Here is a 19090-nt window from a genome sequence, read left to right as displayed (position 1 = left end):
TTGGTATGAATGAACAAAACACTTGAATGACCATCCAGACCTTTCTGAACTTTTATTGCTGTCATGGGAAACAGTGCCAGTGCTTCAGTCGTGCTCTTTAGAGGTTGCTATGGCTTGGGTTCTCCACCAGATGTCACCATCACTGAAGCCTTGAATCTTTTTCGGCACAATTGTTTACGAAAGCCTCAGTGCTTCATGAGGCTTCACTTGCCCACCACTAATAATATATTATATATAGCCAGCCACTAGCAGATACTATGTATATAAGTACACTGGCCATTATTATACTAGTGTGCGCAACTATAACGTGACGTAATAGTATTCACGGTGCTTGTTAAGCACTGTGAGATGTGTCTGCAACGCTTAAATTTAACCGTGTCCATCTGGGGTGTGTGTCTCAAGATACTGAGCGAGAACAACAACGTGACAAGAATTCGCTCTGAAAGAAATTCAACTCTGGAGGGCTTCAACGATCCTTTTAGACTTTTTTATCTCTTCAACTAAAGCTAATAAAAACCACTACGTAAAAAGAAAATCAAAAGGAAAAGTGATTTTCATTTGTAGCGGCAGACATGAGGCGGCACTCGGTGCATTGTAACAAAGCTCTATTGAAATGATGTGTACAGTAGAAAATCATTGAAAGCAAACGTTGACTTTTTGTGGTGTCAAATAAAAGCACTTGTAACACTTGGATGTGGCAAACAAAAGGCCCTCGTGGTGATGAACTACAACATAGAAATAAATATCAAGACTGAACAATAGAAGACAATACAAAATAAAACACGAGGAGGCGGAGTCAAGAGTGTTGACGTGTGGTGTCGCGTAAACAAGAACAAAATGTCAATTGTCAATCAAACCAAATATGACAGCAAAGCCAAAACTCACCAGAGAACAACAACATTAAGGAAACAAGCAGACTGACCCGAGTAAATCGAAAAGTAGATAAAAAGTTGAAGTCGAAGAGTTGAAATGAGTCAACTGTGTTCTGTGAAAGCAAATCAAATGTACGAAAAATGCACCTGTGAACAAAGAAGACCAAAAGCCAAAAAGTCTTTGAGTGTTCCAAAGGCACCGTCAGTCAGGAGAGGCGCACGGACCGGCTTCCTCCACCTCCTCCTCGTTTTCCTCCTCAGACCTCCTCAAAGAAGGCCATCTGCGACACGAAAGCCGAGTTTCTCTGGGCGGGACAAAATGGAGGAAGTCCACAATGAGCAACATGTCCACGCTTGGTCTGGCCTAGCGTACCCTAACACATGCCAGACAGCCACATCCAGGACAAACCTTTCATCCCCTTTTAATTCCGTTGCAATAGCCGACGCGTGACCTCGCAAGTGTGCACGGCTCACACTAACAACGCGGCCAAGAACAGATGAAGACGAAGGAACTCGTATAAGATGCAAGCTCACAAAAAAATGTAATGTGTTTTTCAATAAGGAAAGCAGTACTGTATATTTTTATAAAACATTGTAATAGCATAATTAAATAGAATGTCCCAAAAAATTGTTTTTAACAGTTTCACTGTCTTGATTTAATGCTGCAATGCAATTCATTGTTCTGCTCCTGGTGTGCTCACCTTGACCACCGGGGGCAGTATTAAACCGTCAAGCAGACAAACAAAGAAGAGTTTCACTCGACTACTGTAACAACTACTAAATTCACTGTCTGTGTGCTGAGGTGGCGTCAGCGCGTTTCGACGGCCAGCTATCTGGAGCTCGAAAAGCTCCTCCGATGGGGGCGGGGCTAGCGGAGTGATTTCTGAGTGCTACTTTGGTGGACATGTACAGACACTTTCCAAAAAATTTGAATATCATGGAAAGTCCATTCAAAATGATAAACTTTCATAGATTATAGATTCAGGGCCCACAATTTCAACAATTTCATGTATTTATTTGTTTGTTTTTACATAATTTGGGCTTCCAGCCCATAAAACCCAGGAAATCAGGAATTCAAAACATTTGAATACTGTGAAGAAATCAGCCCAAATTTTGCAGGCCATAACTGTTTTAAACGGAGTGTCACACACTAATCCTCTACTAAACTCAAAGCACCTGCACAGGTTTCGCCAGATGTAATTAAATTGTCTCAATTGGGTTCTATATGAGGAAGACTGCAGACTTGACAACTGGCCAGAAGACCATCACTGATAGCCTCCATAGGATGGGTAAGCCACAAAAGTTCATAGCTAAGGAGGCTGGCAGTTCACAGAGTGCTGTGTCCGAGCATATCAATGGAAAGACAAAATGTGGCAGGAGAAGATGCACCAGCAAAAGAGATGACCGTGGGCTTCTGCGGATTATCAAACAGAGAAGATTCTAGAATCTAGCAGAGATCCAGAAAGAGCGGAATGAGGCGGGAGTCACAGCTTCAAAAACCACCACATTCCGACGCATCCGGGAGATGGGCTACGACCGTCGGGTTCCTCGGGTCGAGCCGCTTCTGAGCCCGAGCCGACGTAGGAAGCGTCTCAACTGGGCCGAGGAGAAGAAGGACCGGACTGTCGGCCAGCGGTCCGAGGTCCTCTTTTCCGAAGAAAGTAAAGTGTGCCTTTCATTCGGGAATCAAGGTCCAAGGGTTTGGAGGAAGGCGGGTGAAGAACAGAACCCAAGCTGCTTGAGGTCCAGTGTGAAATATCAGTCAGTCAGGATTTGGGGTACAATGTCCAGTGCAGGTGTTGGTAAACTCTGCTTTCTTACATCCAAGGTCACCGCAACAGTTTAACAGAATGTTTTGGAGGACTTCATGATTCCTTCTGCTGAGGATCTGTATGGAGATTTCATCTTCCAGCAGGACCAGGGGGGCCAGGTCCATATCGCCAGAAGCACCAAAACCTGGCTTGATGCCCATGCCATCACAGTGCTTGACTGGCCAGCCAACTCGCCGGATCTAAACCCCATTAACTCATTCACTGCCAGCCTTACCAGTTAACATGCATGGTTGACTTCTAAAGCCGTCAATGGCAGTGAATGTGTTAAGAATCGATGGGGTATTATCAAGAGAAAAATGAGGGGCACCAGACCCAAAAACAAAGAAGAAGGAAATCTGGGCTTCCAGAACTCCCAGGCAATGCCACAGGCCGATTGCCTCAATGCCATGGCGCATCCAGGCACTGATTCAAGCAAAGGGATTCCCAACCAAGTATTGAAGATTAACATATCATTTTGAAAGTACCATATTTTGATTTAACGTGACCCTAATTTCTTTCTTTTTTTCTACAAAAACTGAGAAGTAAATGGTGATTTCTTAACAGTATTCAAATTTTTTGAATTCCTCATTTCGTGGGTTTTATGAGCTCGAAGCCCATATTATGTAAAGATAAACAAATAAATACTTGAAACTGTTTAAATTGTGGGCCCTGAATTAATAATCTATGAAAGTTTTAAGTTTTTGAATGGAATTATGGAAATAAATTTTTCCATGATATTAACATTTTTTGTAAAGGTCTGTACTGTAAACGGCAAGGGGGAAATGGAGGAAGGCATAATAATTGCGGTGCCCCACTATCCCGTACTTTGGGTCAATAGACAAATAATATCCAGAGATGTCTCTGCAAGAAGCTTTCAAACTCCCTTTCCAAGCTCGCTGCTCAGCCTGAAATACGCTTCCAAGCGCTCTTCCTGGGACTAGAAAGGTCACGAGCACGTTTGAACTCCGAATTCTTTCCGAGAAATTAGCATGGGATATTCCCACCCCCCACCCCCCTTTTTTTTTTTTTTTTTTTTTTTTTTTTTGCTGCTGCTGCTGCATCACCTCCTCCTCCTTAAAATAAGCAAAGTTAGGGCTTTCTTTGCGAGCAATGACAAATACATACTGCAGAGTTGCGGTCCACTCAACGGGGAAAGCCTCCCGACTTCCTTCGAGGACGCGTGCGTCACCACTTCCAAATATGGGATGGCTGTACCTCCGTTGCCGCCGTCGTCGTTGCTCTCTGACGCAGGGGCCTTTCACACTGAGCAAGTGCAGTGTGAAAAGGCCTTAACAACTCGACATCGATGCTATTCGGTAGCCTGTCTATGGTGTTTCCCATTACGTGTTAGCATTCAGCTGGCCAGTATTACAGTAAGTCAGCCTGTAAACCTCAACTGGGTGTGGCATTTTTGTTGTTGTTGAAGAATTATTTTTTTTAAATAAACAGGTTCTAATATATCTGTTTACGGGATGGGATGAAAATATATGACAACTTTTCAACTTGAACAGTGATGATGATGATGATGATGATGACGACGATGCGTGCGTGTGCCGTTTGGATCCTTACGTTGCTGTGAGGGATGTAAAGCGGTTCTGGGGTGTAAGTTCTGGCGTCGTGGAGCGCGTACATGCCGGCCGCCTGCTGATGAGGAAGGTGAGAAAGATGAGGATGAGGCTGAGGCTGCTGCTGCTGCTCCTCCAGCTTCAGAGACTCGATCTCAGACTTGAGCTCCTTCAGTTGGTCCTGAAGATGTTTGCTCTTCTCCATGTACTCCAGCCTATGGGGCACAAACATGCACACAACACGCACAGACGTACACACACAGTTACACATGCACAGTGATAAAGACCCAAGAGGAAGAGCTGCGCGTATGCGTGACCTCTCGCGCTCGATCTCCATGGAGAGCCTCTTCATGTCCGAGTCTTTAAAGTCGAGACGCGATGACGTTGTTTCGTAGGCCGCGCCAGCTCCCGGAGGAGCGGCAGGCGCGGAGGCAGACGCCGGAACGGGAGGAGGAGCCGAATAAGCTGCTATCAGCTGAACGCAAGCAAAAGACAAAGACTTTTGAAGCCTTGTTCACAAGCTTGATGATGAAACACACGTAAGTATTGGGACACCTTCATCTACACCCGAGCACGGTCGGCCGAGCTGTTGCGACAGCTAAACACTGCTCCATTAGTTTAGCTGCTAAATCACCTTTATTAAACTGTATTTTATAATCCTTTCCTAATGATTTTATATTCCTTCTTTCCTTCATAGAATAATTGCTTAATTAAATTAAATGGCTCACAGTTGTGAGGAGTTTGGGCATCTATCGCCCGCAGTCGGCTGGGATCGTCCCCAGCACACGGGTGACCCGAATCAGGACAAAATGGACGGATGTGCTTTTCCACCTTCTTATCTGCATGCGAGCTGGCCATTTGTCCTTCTCTAAAAGCCCTCAAACATCAACATGTGGGCATGGATTAAAATATACCTATTTTTTAACCAACCTACCTACCTACGTACCTACGCTGGCAACATATAGTGACCGGCAGATGGATCAAATGTGTATTCATCTGTTGCCCATCTTACAACAGAGACATTTAAATTTGTCACACTGTGGAAGCCAATTGAGAGATCATCTTTCTTTCAGTGTATCGTGGAACCTCGGTATTCATATGCCGCGGTTTTCCAGTGATTCGGTTTTTGACTATTTTCTTTGCATAAATTTCGTGGGTTTGAAAATGTTCTGTGCCAAAGTCATCCAGAATAAAGCGGCCTCACATAGCAGCATATTGTGCACATGCGCGGCGTCACTAAATTCTTTTCCCGCCTGGCTTGCGAACGTGTCGTCACACCGTATGGCATCATGGCCGCTGCGACTCAGACGTTCCCTGTCATGGGGTTTCTTTTGTTTGAATTTCTGTTACCGTCAGATTTTGTCAGTATGTTCTGCATGTTCGGCATGACAGACGTTGCCATGTTTCGGTGTGCAGCACTTGCTTGATGCTTCACTGCAGTTTCAAATATTTACCAATTGAGGGTTCTATAAGACTAACAAGGTCATAGGGACCAAGACGGACATTGGATTAAACATGTAAATTACAGTCAAATAAAGGTAAAAGTTGTTAAATTTTCATCAAGCCATTTCATTCATTCCACTTAGCTTTCTACATGTTAAAATATAGTTATTCTCCATAAAAAGTATTTTATTTTGGGTGTCTGGAATAAATTAATTGTGTGGACATGATTTCCGAGGAAATACTGCTTAGGTTTTTGTACAATTTGGTTTTAGTCAGACTTTTTGGAAGGGCTTCATCAGGATAACGGAGGTTCCGCTGTAGGTAATCGTTGTGACATTTTTGTTTGGTGGGGTGCCGTGTAAAATGTGGGCGTAGCCTTCATGAAGTTTCAATCAACCTGTGATTGGCTGATTCATGAATTGACTGAGGGCTTAAGACGGGCGTCCCAATAATACTTTTGTGTCATGCGCGTACCGGATAGGTGGTCTTGGTGATCTCCAGGAGTTTCTGCTTGGCCCTCCTCTCGGCATCCTTGGCCTCGGTCAGGTCCTGCTTCAGGTGGTCCGCTTCCTTCAGTCTGTAAGCACAAGTTGCTTGAGGAAGAGGAAGAGGAGGAGGAGGAAGGTGAAGGCGCAGCCACGTGGCGGGACCTTCTTTCAGACTGCTCCACCAGCTTGACGGCGAGCTGCTCAGCCTCTCTCATCTTCTGCTCCATGAGCCTCTTCTCCTCTTTGGTCTTCATGGCGTTGACCTCTAACCTCTGGCGTTCCTGCTCGGCCTCGGCCGCCTTGTGAGCCAGCAGCTTGGCCTCTTCCTCCGCGATCTGAGCCTTCTCCGCCAGGAGGTCTGCCGTCTCCTCCGAGCGTAGCTGAAGGACCACCCGCCGCGTCATTGACTCAATTCCTGGACTTTTGTTTGCATTTTACGACGCGGGCGGCAGACTCGAGGCCAGATTTGGCCGCCGCATCAAGAAAGCAAATCAAGTCGACTTCATGTTTCTAGCTCAGTGGATTTGTTGCTTTCATTCATCAAAATAGTTGTCGATTAATTGCATTATCAATTAGTTCATTGTGAAATCTCAACCCAAAATTTTGGGGAGTGGCAAGCGCTCGTGAACGCTCTTCAAGTAGCGACACCCAAAACAAAAAAAAACGCCCAGCAGCTCACCAGCGCCTCGTTGGCGAGGCGCGCCTCATCCTGCAGCTGGAAAAGTCTTCGCTCCATCTCCTCTTTGGCTCGCTCTGCCTCCTCCCGCATCTGCTTCTCGCGCGCCAGGATCTGCCGCTCCATCTGGAGGAAGAGCACCGGCGTCCGTCAGCACGGCGAGCGTGTTCAGCACGTGGCCGCATTTTGGAGGCGCCGCACCTTCTTACGGGCCTTCTCCTCTTTGGCCTGGGCCTTCATCTGCTGCACCTCGATGGAGTCCACCTTCCTCCGCCGCATGAACAGATCGTGGTTGCCGATGCACAGCTGCAAGATCTGAAGACGCACCGCGACGTCAACGAGCGTGCAAATGGCTAACGCCGCTCGACTCACCAGCTTGTTGACGCGCAGCTGAGATGAGTAGAACTTGAAGACGTCTTTCTTCTTGTCCAGAGGCTTGATGGTGAACTGCAACAGGAAAGGTCATCACCATTACAGGAAGAAGACAAAGGACAAGGAGGTATGCAAGTAAGTGTATTGCTGCCGCATCAGGAAAAAAAAAACTTCAGTATCACATTTTGACACATTTCACATTTTAACGTGATAAATTTGACTTCCGCATTCAGTTAAACAAAATGAAGCTATTTCTTCCAGTTCAGGGCAAAAAAAACACTTGACCTTTTTCTCTTCAGTATTATAGAACACGTATCATGTTAAAACTTGAAATGTTAAAACTGTATCATGTTGTATCTTATAACGTGATGTTATAATGTGATACAGAACTTTTTTTTCTGGTGTGGCAGCAATATGCTTCCTTAAGGAGGAGGAGAAGATGAAGTAGAAGAAGGACAAGATGAAGAAGACAGACGAGGGACAAAGAAGCCAAGGAGAAGGAAAAGAGGAGGGGGAGAAGAAGATGGACTGGCAGACGTGTTGTCGATGGTCCTCGCCTCTTTCTCGCTGTACGAGATGTTGCGAATGCCGCTCCAGGGGAAAGACTTGTTGGGGGTGAGCTTGCTGTTGGGGCTGTAGATGTGAAGACCCTGCGCGTCCACGCCCAGCAGCAAGTCTGTGTCTCGCTTGTTTTGCTGTCGCCACACCCGGAAAACCCTTCAAGTTACGAGCAGCAACAAGACAAATAGCCGTCGTGGTGTTCACCGGCACTCACGGTGATGTCGAAGTAGCTGACGCCGTACATCTCCAGGTCCTGAGCTATCTTCAGATACTCCATCTCTGCTTCATCCCTGCGAGGACCATACGACGATGATCACGACGACGCTCACGGCGAAGAACACGACGACGATCGCCACTTTGATCATGATCATGAACATGACCATGATCACGACGACGCTCAGGGCGACGCTCAGGGTGACGCTGCGGGCGACGCTCAAGTCGACGATTACGGTGACGTTCGTGACGACACTCAGGGCGACGGTCACGACCACGAACACGACGATGATCACGGCGACGCTCGTGACGACGAACACGGTGACGATCACGCCGACGATCACGACGACAATCACTACGACGATCACGGCGGCGCTCACGACGACGAACACGGTGACCATCACCACAACGAACACGATGACGAACAGGACAACGATCACGACGACGAACACAGCAACGGCGCCCCTATACGGAAGTCGAAGATGAAGTCTAAAACTAGAATGCGCACGCAATAATGGATAAATAAAAGTAGCGAGCGACATGTCGATCATTGTAGTCAGACATGCAAACAACAAAGGCACGAAAAAGGTGACCAAAAAAAAAAAAAAAAACATTGTAAGCGGGGTCTGGGGGGGGGGATCCCCTGGGCCCCCGCAGAGAATTTTTTTGATTTTAACATAAATTAAGAAATCTGGAAGACTCTGAAAAGTACAATAAGGCAAACTCAACAAATTTTCCTCACACAGAAAAACATTTATTTCCAAATACATGTTGATGTACAAATTTAAGATTAAAATTAAATTTGCCTCATTTCTTTGCTTTTTTTGTTCTCGAAGTTGAACCATGCCCATCTCCACTTGCAACTGATGCCTACTTCAAGCTGTGCCACATGAATAGCATCCTCCTCTTTAAGCACTCACATTCTGGAAAAGAATTGACTAAAATCATTGTCTGTTTCACTTCATTTTTCACTATTATCAACTTTGCATTCTCCAGGAAAATATTAGGTACAGTATTTTTCTTGGCCATTTGTGAATTTGAAGTTAGCGCATTGTGTTGTGACATAATCCCTAACATTGCTGCGTCACTTAATAAATTTAAAATTAACATCTGTAAAATAATTAGATATTGTAGGCGCGTTTCCTAATTAATACAAGATGTACTAGCGGATCAGCTCTTGTCGCCGATGTTACATGTGCTTCGCGGTTCTGTCGGGACCGCAACCACAGCCATGACCCGCAGCACCTCAACGTGAAAATACAAAAGACCAGTGCAAATAACAACACTGGCTGATCTGATGAGCAAAAATGTTGGTTAAACGTAAGAGTAGCAATAGAGGGTGTCCGCTCCAGAGGTGGGTAGAGTAGCCAAATACTGTACTCAAGTAAGAGTACTGTTACTTGACAATAATGTGACTCAAGTTTAAGTAAAATGTAGTCCTCTCAAAAAATACTTGAACCAGAGTAAAAAGTACACGGTGAAATAATGACTCAAGTACTGAGTAAATAGCACAAACAATAAAAAATAAAAAAATGGTACGGAAATTAATTATTAATTAATTAAGCAATTTACTGCATGGTGTTTTCTCAAGTGATAAGTGAGCTGAAATATCCACGTTTGGGCAGACAGTGGCAGACAAATACTACACTACATGAAAGATATTGTTTTTGTTTGTCTAAATGTAAACAAGAGGAGCGCGTTGTTGCCTTTATGGTAACGACGACCTTCCCAAAATGGTGGCCATTTAGGCATGACGATCAGCCGGGCTGGCTTATCTTGTGTTAATACCTATGCCTGGGAAGCCCAATAGAAGACTTTGGGTGAGGTCATGTGACTGAACCCCGGTCCCCAGAACTGGGAGGCAGACGCTCTAACCAGTCGTCCACCGTCCCGCTGATAAATAAGCAATGATTGATCAATAAAAGCAGCGAGTGACATTTAACGGAGAAAAAGTACCGTTATCGCTAGCTGCCAGCTTTCAAGGAGTACGAAACAGCCTATGGTGACAAAGGAAAACTTCATCGAATCTATATGATTCACGAAAATGGCCTATTTTGAGTTCATAACGGCAAATTGACTGTATGTTGTAATGCCTAGATCAGACTACAGGATTTTAGCCCCGATATTGACCCGATTCGCTATCTTTCCCAGATCGGGCCCGACATATTCTGTCAGGAACGACAAAACTTGTTGTAGTGTGACATAATCCACAACCATGGATTTGGCCCAAGGATAGCCCTACGACGCCAAAATGAAAAGTCTAGCATATTTGATTTTTTGGGATATCTTCCTTATAGTGTGACATATCAACGACAACTCTCTGACAACGCGCCTTGACGTCGACCAATAGGATTGTGATGGGCACTTCGCCTCCCGTGCTTCCCGTTGTCAACATACTTGGGCGCCGTAGTTGACATTTATTCACACGCACGAACCAGTTTACCGAAGCTTGAGAGCATGACTGGACAGAACGCCGGCTTGTTCACATACAAACGTTAGTGCTAGCACAAGCTTGCTAGGCTACATAACATTATGTTGCCCGCTTGCGAGCTCTATCGTATTACAAGTACGTGAATATACCTAAAGCTCTACTTGAACGGCCAGCCCACTACCAAGCATCATTGATGACACCACACTTTTCCTTGTTCTTCCCCCCCCCACACACAATACATTGGTGCGATCCATAGTTGTTATTGTCGCCATGGTAACGTGTGTATCCGTATCCGGTCGCGTTGACCAGTGACACGTTTTCTGGTTCCGCGTCTCCGACAGTGTTTGATTTGACAAGATAAAACCCACTGATCGGAAAAGGCGGGATGCGGCGGTATCGGAATACACGTCGTGTCGTGTTGCCACTATCTGACCGAGATACGGCAAGATTTGATGGCAGTAGTCTAATAGAGTGCTTTTGTGAAAGACCAAATTTGTCTTGTAGTCTGATCCAGGCATAACGGAGTGAAAGTATCGATTCTTTCTCAAATACTCAAGTAAAAGTAAAAAGTATGTTGCATTCAAACTACTCTGACAAGTACAATTTATCCAAAATGTGACTTGAGTAAATGTAACAGAATAAATGTAGCTCGTTGCTACCCACTTCTGCTTACAGATATCGAAAAACAATCAAAATGATTTTTAAAACAAAAAATGGTGGAATTAGCCTTCTGAAACATATTTTCCTGCATGTTTGATGACTCTGTAGTATACACAATAAGTTTCACTTTTTGAATTGAACTTCGGAAATAGAGAGAGTAACTTTCCTAGCACATTTCGAGTGACTGAGGAGTTGCAATCATTCACTTATTCCTTTCCCCTGATCACTACAAAGGGATTTTTAGGTAGACTTTTTCCGTTCTAGGGCCACTATGTAAAATTTTAATGTAGTGATTCAGGAGTCAGGACTGAATAAATGATTGCAAATGCAGTCGCTGTGTTCGTAATCATTCGCTCATTCTTTACTCCCCGATCACGACGAAGAATTTTTTTGGTGGACAATCTTGTCACGCTGCTATTGCAATTTCTTGCCACACACCTGTACAGGCATTGCTTATCTAACTGTGTCAAAGCTGAGAAAAAAAAAAAAACTCCACTTGATCACAGTCCTTAACACGTTTGCACATAGCCTCGTTCAGCCGTGGACATTCTTCCCAGTCCACATTTTGCGTACATGGAGCACATGCAGTGATGACTGAAGATGGCGCCAGATAGATAGGCTTTAAAGCTGCCTGGTAAGAGGGAATTTTGGTTTGTGTTTTTAATCAAATACAAAATTCTTTAATCAGTCCAGAAAAGATCACGCACACACCGGCGCATAGGCCTTACCTGGCGATGCCCCTGTGCTCGGCGTACCAGGCTGTGATCTTCTCCTCCCACATGTCAGCTGTCATCTGGTACTGCATCAGCACCTGACAGCAAAACAGCAAAAAAGCTAATGAGTTTTACAATGAACGCAAAGACAATTACACTCATTGGACTTGCTAGGCCAGCCCATCAAGAGAAGATCTTTTTGTGACCCCACAGCGGGGAAATTGACTCCTTACAGCAGCAAACGATAATATTTATTGATCTCAAATGACATTTGAAACCCATGCCAGATGCGTGTCATGTCGCTCACAGTTGGGCGCTAGCGTTGTCACTATTGAATATTTTGAGAATCGATTATTCTATCAGTTATTCCACTGATTCATCAAATAATCGGATAAACCTATTTTAAATTCAAGTTTATCACAAAATCTTTTCTTCCTGTTTATTAACCGATTATTGTTGCATATTGTTTTTGAATAAACAACAATTAGCAATATCACGCGAGAGGGACTGATGTTCACGCCAACATTTTCAAATTGAAACTAAGAGCTACTTGTTGGCTACTGATTAACGCAAACTAGTTTGAGCTAAACCTCTGAGGCGGCTTAATGTTCTGCTCAACTACACGTCCGTCAACTACACGTTAGTCATACTACGGCTGCAAATAGCCATTATTTTCGTTATAGAGGGTTAGTAAGGGGGAAATATATATATATATATATATACATATATATATATATACATATATATATATATACACACACACACACACACACACACACACACATAAAAGCAGATGTTTGCAATTGCCGTATTTTGAAAAAACACAAGGATGAAATCAGTCTGCTTTCATGCGGGACTAAAGAAATCATAGAAGAATTACGTTGAGAGGCCGAAATCAGAGGATTTGGACAATTCTAAGCTAAACAATGGCTCTAAACAATTAATCCATTGTAAAAATAGTTGCCAATTAATTTGATAAATCGATTCATCGAATACTTGTTGCACCTCTATTCAGCGCCTTCCTCTGGTGCACTGCAACATCACAACGACAGTCATCACAATGTTCTCCTTCTGTCACTTACCGTTTTAGGCAGAAGTTCATCCTGCGCCAGGAAGCCCGGCTTGTGGAAGTTGGGGTCATAGTCGCCGTACTGACCCGAGGAAAGAACAGGAAGAAAGTTCTTGTCACGTATGTTAACGGGGGGACGTCACGTCGTGACTTTGCCGCTCTTACTTTGGCTTGGACAGCGTACGAGGCCAGAAGAACAGAAGCTTCTGGAGAGCAGAAAATCTCCTCATCCAAGATCTGTTTTTTCACCTAAAGCAAAAAAATGAAAGAAGGTCAGCACTATGCAAACAAAAAAAACCTCCATATGAACTAATTCAACCAAATCACCTGTAAGAAGAAGAGGTGCTGTGTGATCTCTTGAACGAGTTCATCTTCTACTTTCTCAGGGAAGAATTTGGCCAAGAAGTGAAATGTGATTGGTGAGTCTTTAGGAACCTCCTGGTCCAGGACCTGAGGGGGAAAATTTTATTTGAAATTGAAGTACGAAGAGACACAAGCATCGAGTCCTGTTTTTCCCCCCATCATTATTCTTTTGTACTCACTCGTTTGTCAGGTTTAAGCCAAGCGTACGTATCCTTGACCGTGTAGCGCAGGCCAAAGAACCAGGTCTCCCTCAAGCCCACAGTGCGACACACCAGGTCAAACAAGTCTTTGCCTTTCCACTTGACCTGAATGACAAAAAGACAACAACAACAAAGTTTGGAGCACAAATTGCTGAAAACAATAAGGTAGCAACATGACAAGATTTCCTAAAAATGACAGTCTGTCAAAACGCTGCAAAGTCTGGTGGGAACGCCCACTGCAACCTGAGTACAACGCAGCAAGAATTTTTAAAATCGGAAGATGGCTTCCGGAGAAATTAAGGTTTTTGGGGAATGTTTTTGTGTGATATTGCCTATAAAAAAAATGCCTTGAATCTAGAGTAAAACAGTAGAACTTGATTTATTTCTCAACATCTCTTGTCGACCTCTCGTTTTGTTTGCTATTCAGGGAAGCTGTTCTCCGATTGGCTGACAAATTTCAGTTCAAAATATCCACCAATAAGCTTGCACACGCCGAAATTCCAAGGGAGGGCTTCTCCACGTGGATGCGTCAAGATGAGCGTGATGTTTCAAATGGTGTGACTTCCCCTGAAAACTCCACTTACGTAGCACAAATGGAAAATTATTGAAGCGCAATAGAATAGGTCACGTGCATCTGACAACCATTCTTAATTTATTTGTTATGGAGAATTTCAGAGGCCTTTGAAATGCTAAGTGGATGTTTTGTTTTTAGAAAATTCCACAAAGATGGCGGCCACGAAATCTCGTATGTGGGGTCCTTTGACGTTTAGTTGATGAGGAGGAAATGGCTCATTCAAAATATTCTTCTGTGTCTTTTGCATGAAGAATTGTGCACAGCAGCACGACAGAAAGGACTGGTGACCAGTGAAGACATTTAAAAAGAGCTTTTAATCAGACCAAGGGGAATAAATGCTCTTGTGCAGATGAATGTAGTGGTGGTGGTGGTGGTGATGATATGAAGAGCAGATAAAGCTGATATGCTCGTCATCTCTGTTCAAAAGAACAAGTTTTAAAGTCCCTCTAAGGTGAAAATAAATGTGTTCTAAATTTGACAGAAGTGTTGTTAAGAAGGCGGCACGGTGGGCGATTGGGTGGAGCGTCTGCCTCACAGTTCTGAGGACCGGGGTTCAATCCCCGGCTCCGCCTGTGTGGAGTTGGCATGTTCTCCCCGTGCCTGCGTGGCTTTTCTCCGGGCACTCCGGTTTCCTCCGACATCCCAAAAACATGCACGGTAGGTTAATTGACAACTCTAAATTGCCCGTGAGTGCGGATGATTGTTTGTTTGTATGTGCCCTGCGATTGGCTGGCAACCAGTTCAGGGTGTACCCCGCCTCCTGCCCGATGATTCCTGGGATAGGCTCCAGCACGCCTGCGACCCGCGTGAGGAGAAGCGGCTCAGAAAATGGATGGATGGATGTTGTTAAGAATGTTGAACGATTGGGGGAAAAAAAAAAAAAAAGTAAGTCAATAAAATGATGCTTCAAAATGGCACGGGTGTGTATGCTTAATGCACTGAAAGCACCCGCACAACTTGCAAATGTCAATCAAATTCCACTGCTACCACCGGGAAAAGGGATGCTTCTTCGTCTTCCATCTTTTTGAAGGCCGCACATAACTCCATGTTTGAGTTGCAGAAGTACATCCGCTTAAAGCCTCCGGTGGCTGGAGTACTGCATATCCTCCCGCAGAGGTCGGCAACTAGCGGCCCGTGGGCCATAATTTGTCAAGGCACGATAATGAGCCGGGCTGCTAAAGCGCAATTGCGGCGGGAAAAAAGAGGCCGCTACGGCGCTCACTTGACATCCTTGTTACAGTATTTAAGCACCCGATTGGCCGCGTAACCCATGTGAAGTGACGACGTCAGAAGAAATACACTGATTGGCTGACTTGCCCATGTGACTGAAACGCGGAAGTAATGTCTACAAAACGCCAGCTACGCCGGGTGTAACTCGTTACATCAGGGGTGTACGTTAATCGCCCAATAAAAAAAATAGTAGTGACGTCTAATGGGAATTAAAAACACATCATCGTCACTTGGAGCACACCTCGCCTGTCCGAGCCTTGCTTTGCAATCAATCCGGCGAGACGTGTGACGAGAGCAAGCGAGGCTGTGCGGACGTACGTTAAGAAACCTCACTCCTCAATCCTTAAAGAGGGCGCCGGAAGCCCAGGCCGCCAGCTCAGTGGTCAGCGCGCTCGACTTCCAACCGGTGTCGCGGTGGCGGCCCTGGTGCGGCTGGACGCCGCGGAGGACCTCCAGTCCGCGCAACCCACGTCCTGGCTGCAACCTCGCTGCAGATGAGACAAGTTGTCTTAGCGTGTATAAACGCAGGTCGGATGAACGGTTACTTTTCTTTTCACTCGTTTGTACTTCCAACAAACATCAAAATGTTCCTCAATTTCGGCATCCAGAATCACACGTTCATAGGATTTCGACACGATTGAGATATATGGATGTGATGAACTATTGTTATTCCTGTTTTCTGTGAAGTTTGATGTAAATCAGACCATTACAAGATTCTAAAAAAAAAAAAAAATCTATGTTCAAACTAAAATAAAGAAACCCCAAGAGAACAATATTTCCTTTATCTGGCTTCACCAAAACCCTCCTCTGTTTGGGTACATGTTTCATGTTACTCTTATTCCTCTCTGGCCACATTTGCCACCTATCTCACCTCAAACCTTTGCCATTTCCAGATCATCAGATGGTGGTATACTCCACTGGCCATGTGCCACACACGGACTACACAAAAGGCGCTCGCTCGCCTTGCATTTCACTAGGAAATGCTTCCACACTTTTACCATTTTCTGTCTTTTTTTTCTCCTCGCAAACTGCGATGCGACACAGCTTAATTCGAGCCTTGCATTAGTTTGTACTCAACGTGGTCAGGAATGAGCAAGAGAAAGTTAGGCGGACGTTTGATGTTCGCCAAACATTCAGTTCTCACACTCATACTCAGCCTCATGACTACAATTTCCACTATATCACGTGTCGTATGTGGAGGCCAATTCCAGAAAATGTGTTTAAAAAAAAAAAATAATAATAATAATAATTTGCTGCTGGATTTGTTGTCACTACAAATGTATATGCATTAACAGCAACAACTGCGCTTGATTCTCTATTTGGCTTATCATCTTTGCGAGGGACCGTCTACAAACTACACATCCCAGGAATGAGAATTAATAAGCAGCCTGTAGCAAATTCATTTATTTTAAACGAGTAAGTTCATTAAATTACATTTTTGTACATGATATAATAGTATCAATGAGGGGGAAAAAATGTTAGTAGGAAAGTAGAAAGCAGGGTTTGCCTGAAGAAAATGTAATTTTGGCCTGCAAATGTGTTGTCAGGAAAAAATTTTGCTCGAGGCCTAACTTAGTCGCCGACCCCGGTCTTACTCGGTCGTCACGGGGCTTTTCTACAGCGCGACAACGAGGCACTCTCAAGCGGCCACGCCAGCCCGAAGCCCAGATCCACACGCCGGCTCTAAACGTCGGACTTTTTTGTTTTTCTTTTTACTTGCGCTACCACCTTTTTCTGGGTCAAGTGCGACAATGAGGCGGTGTACAGCGGCCACGCCAGCGGGCTATCCAAAGGGAAGATGTTCGCGTTTCTGCAGCGTAGGCGTAGCTATCTAGCTAACTGCGACGTCAGATGCCGAAGGGCGTCATGGGGCGCTGTTTTAGCCACGCCCTGAAATGGTGAAAAACAGTTTAACACAACTGGGTCCTACATAGTTGTCGGTCTTTGCACGTTTTCAGCAATTGTCTTCCAAAATGTCGAATGTGTTGAAGAAAAAACCCTGACTTCTCTTAACAGGGCATGTAAAGTCGTACCTCACAGCTAAACTCCATCTCAGCATCCATGGTGGTGACTTTGACCTTGAAGGTCTTTGGTTGTTTCTTTTTTAAGCCTAAAATGGACATTTTGCTGCGATGCTGCCAGGCAAACCTGCGGGGAAGCAAAGACCATTTTCAGCCTTTTCACGCGCCAACAACACAAAGCATAAGTCTTACAAGTCAAATAAGTACAGTCAAATACAAATGATCGTTCCAGAACTAGGTCAAACGCCTTAAATGATGACCAGGCCCATTACCAGGGAGAACTCTTCAACGTTTGTGTCGGTCAACGAGGTTCAGGAGACTTTTGTTTGTTTGGCGGCTCGATGCTAAGCCAAGCTTCAACTATCGCACGAAAACACACCAACAAGTCCGCAACTTTTCGCAAGACTCCATGACTAATCCGAAACGTAATGCGACTTCTCGTCTGGTTGAGGTTTTGCCAGAAAAGTGTGTTAACTGCTTGTTAGCATGTAGCTAAAGTTGAGGACAAACGACAAGATTGTTTTGGCTCAGCGAGAGATGTGCCCCCTACAGGCCGCAGCGTCAACAGCAGGCAGTATCGCACAGCTTCAATAACGCGCATGCGCTTGAAACGGAGCACGTCATGGGTACGTTCAGCCAGTTATTCATTCATTCATTCATTCATTCATTCATTCATTCATTCTGCTTCTCCTCTCCTCACGCGGGTCGCGGGCGTGCTGGAGCCTATCCCAGCTATCTCCGGGCGAAAGGCGGGGTTACACCCTGAACCGGTCGCCTGTCAATCGCAGGGCACATAGAAACAAACAACCGTGCGCACTCACATTCACAGCTTCTCGCCCCTCCCACCGGAAATGGAGGACAGGACGGGTTTGGGATTAACCAATCACGATCGTTTTTGCCTCTGCAAAATTGCAAATCGTAACCATGTCGAATATATTTGACTTTAATGTAATCCCACTTACTATATAAATCATAAAGTGGACTGTTACGGTGATAGTAATCACTTAGCCACGCAGACGGTTCATTTGTGACGCATGTCAATGGCGTGACGTCAAATTATTAGCCGTCTCCGTGGAAGATGTCCTCGAGGACCGATTGTCTCCCAAACATTCCTACCTCCTCCTCCTCCATCCGTCCATCCATTTTCTGAGCCGCTTCTCCTCACAAGGGTCGCGGGAGTGCTGGAGCCCATCCCAGCTAACATTGGGCAGGAGGCGGGCGGGGTACACCCTCAAACGGTTGCCAGCCAATCGCAGGGCACACATAAACAAACAACCATTCGCGCTCACGTTCACACCTCCGGGCAATTTAGAGTCTCCAGTTCATGCATGTTTGTGGGCAGTTAGTGAATCGCTCCGGAGGCCAACTCGGACATTGCGTCGGGAATGAGCCTGGATGCGAAAAGCCCCCCAAAATGCGCGCGATTGATAACCTGGGTCCTCATGTACAAAGACTTGCGTGGATTTCCTCCTAAAACATGGCGTACGCTCAAATCCAGAAAACGTCGTACGCACAAAAATATTCACATGTATGAAACTCTGTGTACTCGTGAATCCTAAAAATAGGAGGTATGAAGACATGGCACTGTTTTCCACAAATGACAGCAGGTGTATGTCAGTCAAACGGGTGCATAAAATACGGGACAACAACATCCGCCGGCGAAGCATTTTTTATGCACGGTTGCTTTGACAAAGTCGTCGATAAAACCTTTTGTCGTTTACCTTGGCACGTAAAACAAAGCGACGTCAATATTCCACTGCGGTCAAGCTAGCCTCCACTCGTAAAGTAGCAGTCAAGCCAGCCGCCCCTAATTTTGTTCATACTAGGC

General features: G+C 45.0%; 1 protein-coding gene across 4 annotated transcripts; it reads right to left on the bottom strand.

The window, feature by feature from the left end:
• nf2b (NF2, moesin-ezrin-radixin like (MERLIN) tumor suppressor b) lies at positions 1-19072 on the bottom strand. Of its 4 annotated transcripts, none has more exons than XR_009770170.1 (18): positions 18379-18453; positions 17275-17389; positions 13417-13542; positions 13202-13324; positions 13040-13123; positions 12888-12956; positions 11821-11903; positions 8003-8078; positions 7785-7922; positions 7228-7302; positions 7057-7170; positions 6859-6981; positions 6342-6559; positions 6166-6268; positions 4566-4723; positions 4253-4463; positions 3809-3946; positions 2-1177 (listed from the first exon to the last, which is right to left on the bottom strand). XR_009770170.1 is itself a non-coding variant. In XM_061702054.1 (17 exons), the coding sequence occupies exons 1-17, from the start codon at positions 18399-18401 to the stop codon at positions 1130-1132; spliced, it is 1887 nt and encodes a 628-aa protein (XP_061558038.1). In that variant the 5' UTR covers positions 18402-18453; the 3' UTR covers positions 1-1129. The 4 variants fall into 4 exon arrangements, 1 of the variants encoding a protein (XP_061558038.1); XR_009770172.1 differs by lacking the exon at positions 18379-18453 and adding an exon at positions 18984-19072 and having other exon boundaries at positions 3-1177; XR_009770171.1 differs by lacking the exon at positions 18379-18453 and adding an exon at positions 17535-18010 and having other exon boundaries at positions 3-1177.
• Positions 19073-19090: the final 18 nt, after the last annotated feature.

This window comes from Phycodurus eques, chromosome 17, assembly GCF_024500275.1.
Source record: "Phycodurus eques isolate BA_2022a chromosome 17, UOR_Pequ_1.1, whole genome shotgun sequence".
NCBI classification, from domain to species: domain Eukaryota; kingdom Metazoa; phylum Chordata; class Actinopteri; order Syngnathiformes; family Syngnathidae; genus Phycodurus; species Phycodurus eques.
Note: the sequence above shows the minus strand (reverse complement) of the source record. Positions and strands in the feature narration are given on the sequence as shown.

Excerpts from the sequence above, each read along its gene's own strand:
- nf2b (XM_061702054.1), bottom strand. The coding sequence starts at position 18,401 with ATGGACGGATGGAGGAGGAGGAG. Across the intron at positions 12,957-13,039 it reads CGTACGCTGTCCAAGCCAAA|TACGGCGACTATGACCCCAA; the intron begins GTAAGAGCGGCA and ends TCCTCGGGTCAG. Across the intron at positions 8,079-11,820 it reads GAGCACAGGGGCATCGCCAG|GGATGAAGCAGAGATGGAGT; the intron begins GTAAGGCCTATG and ends TGGTCCTCGCAG.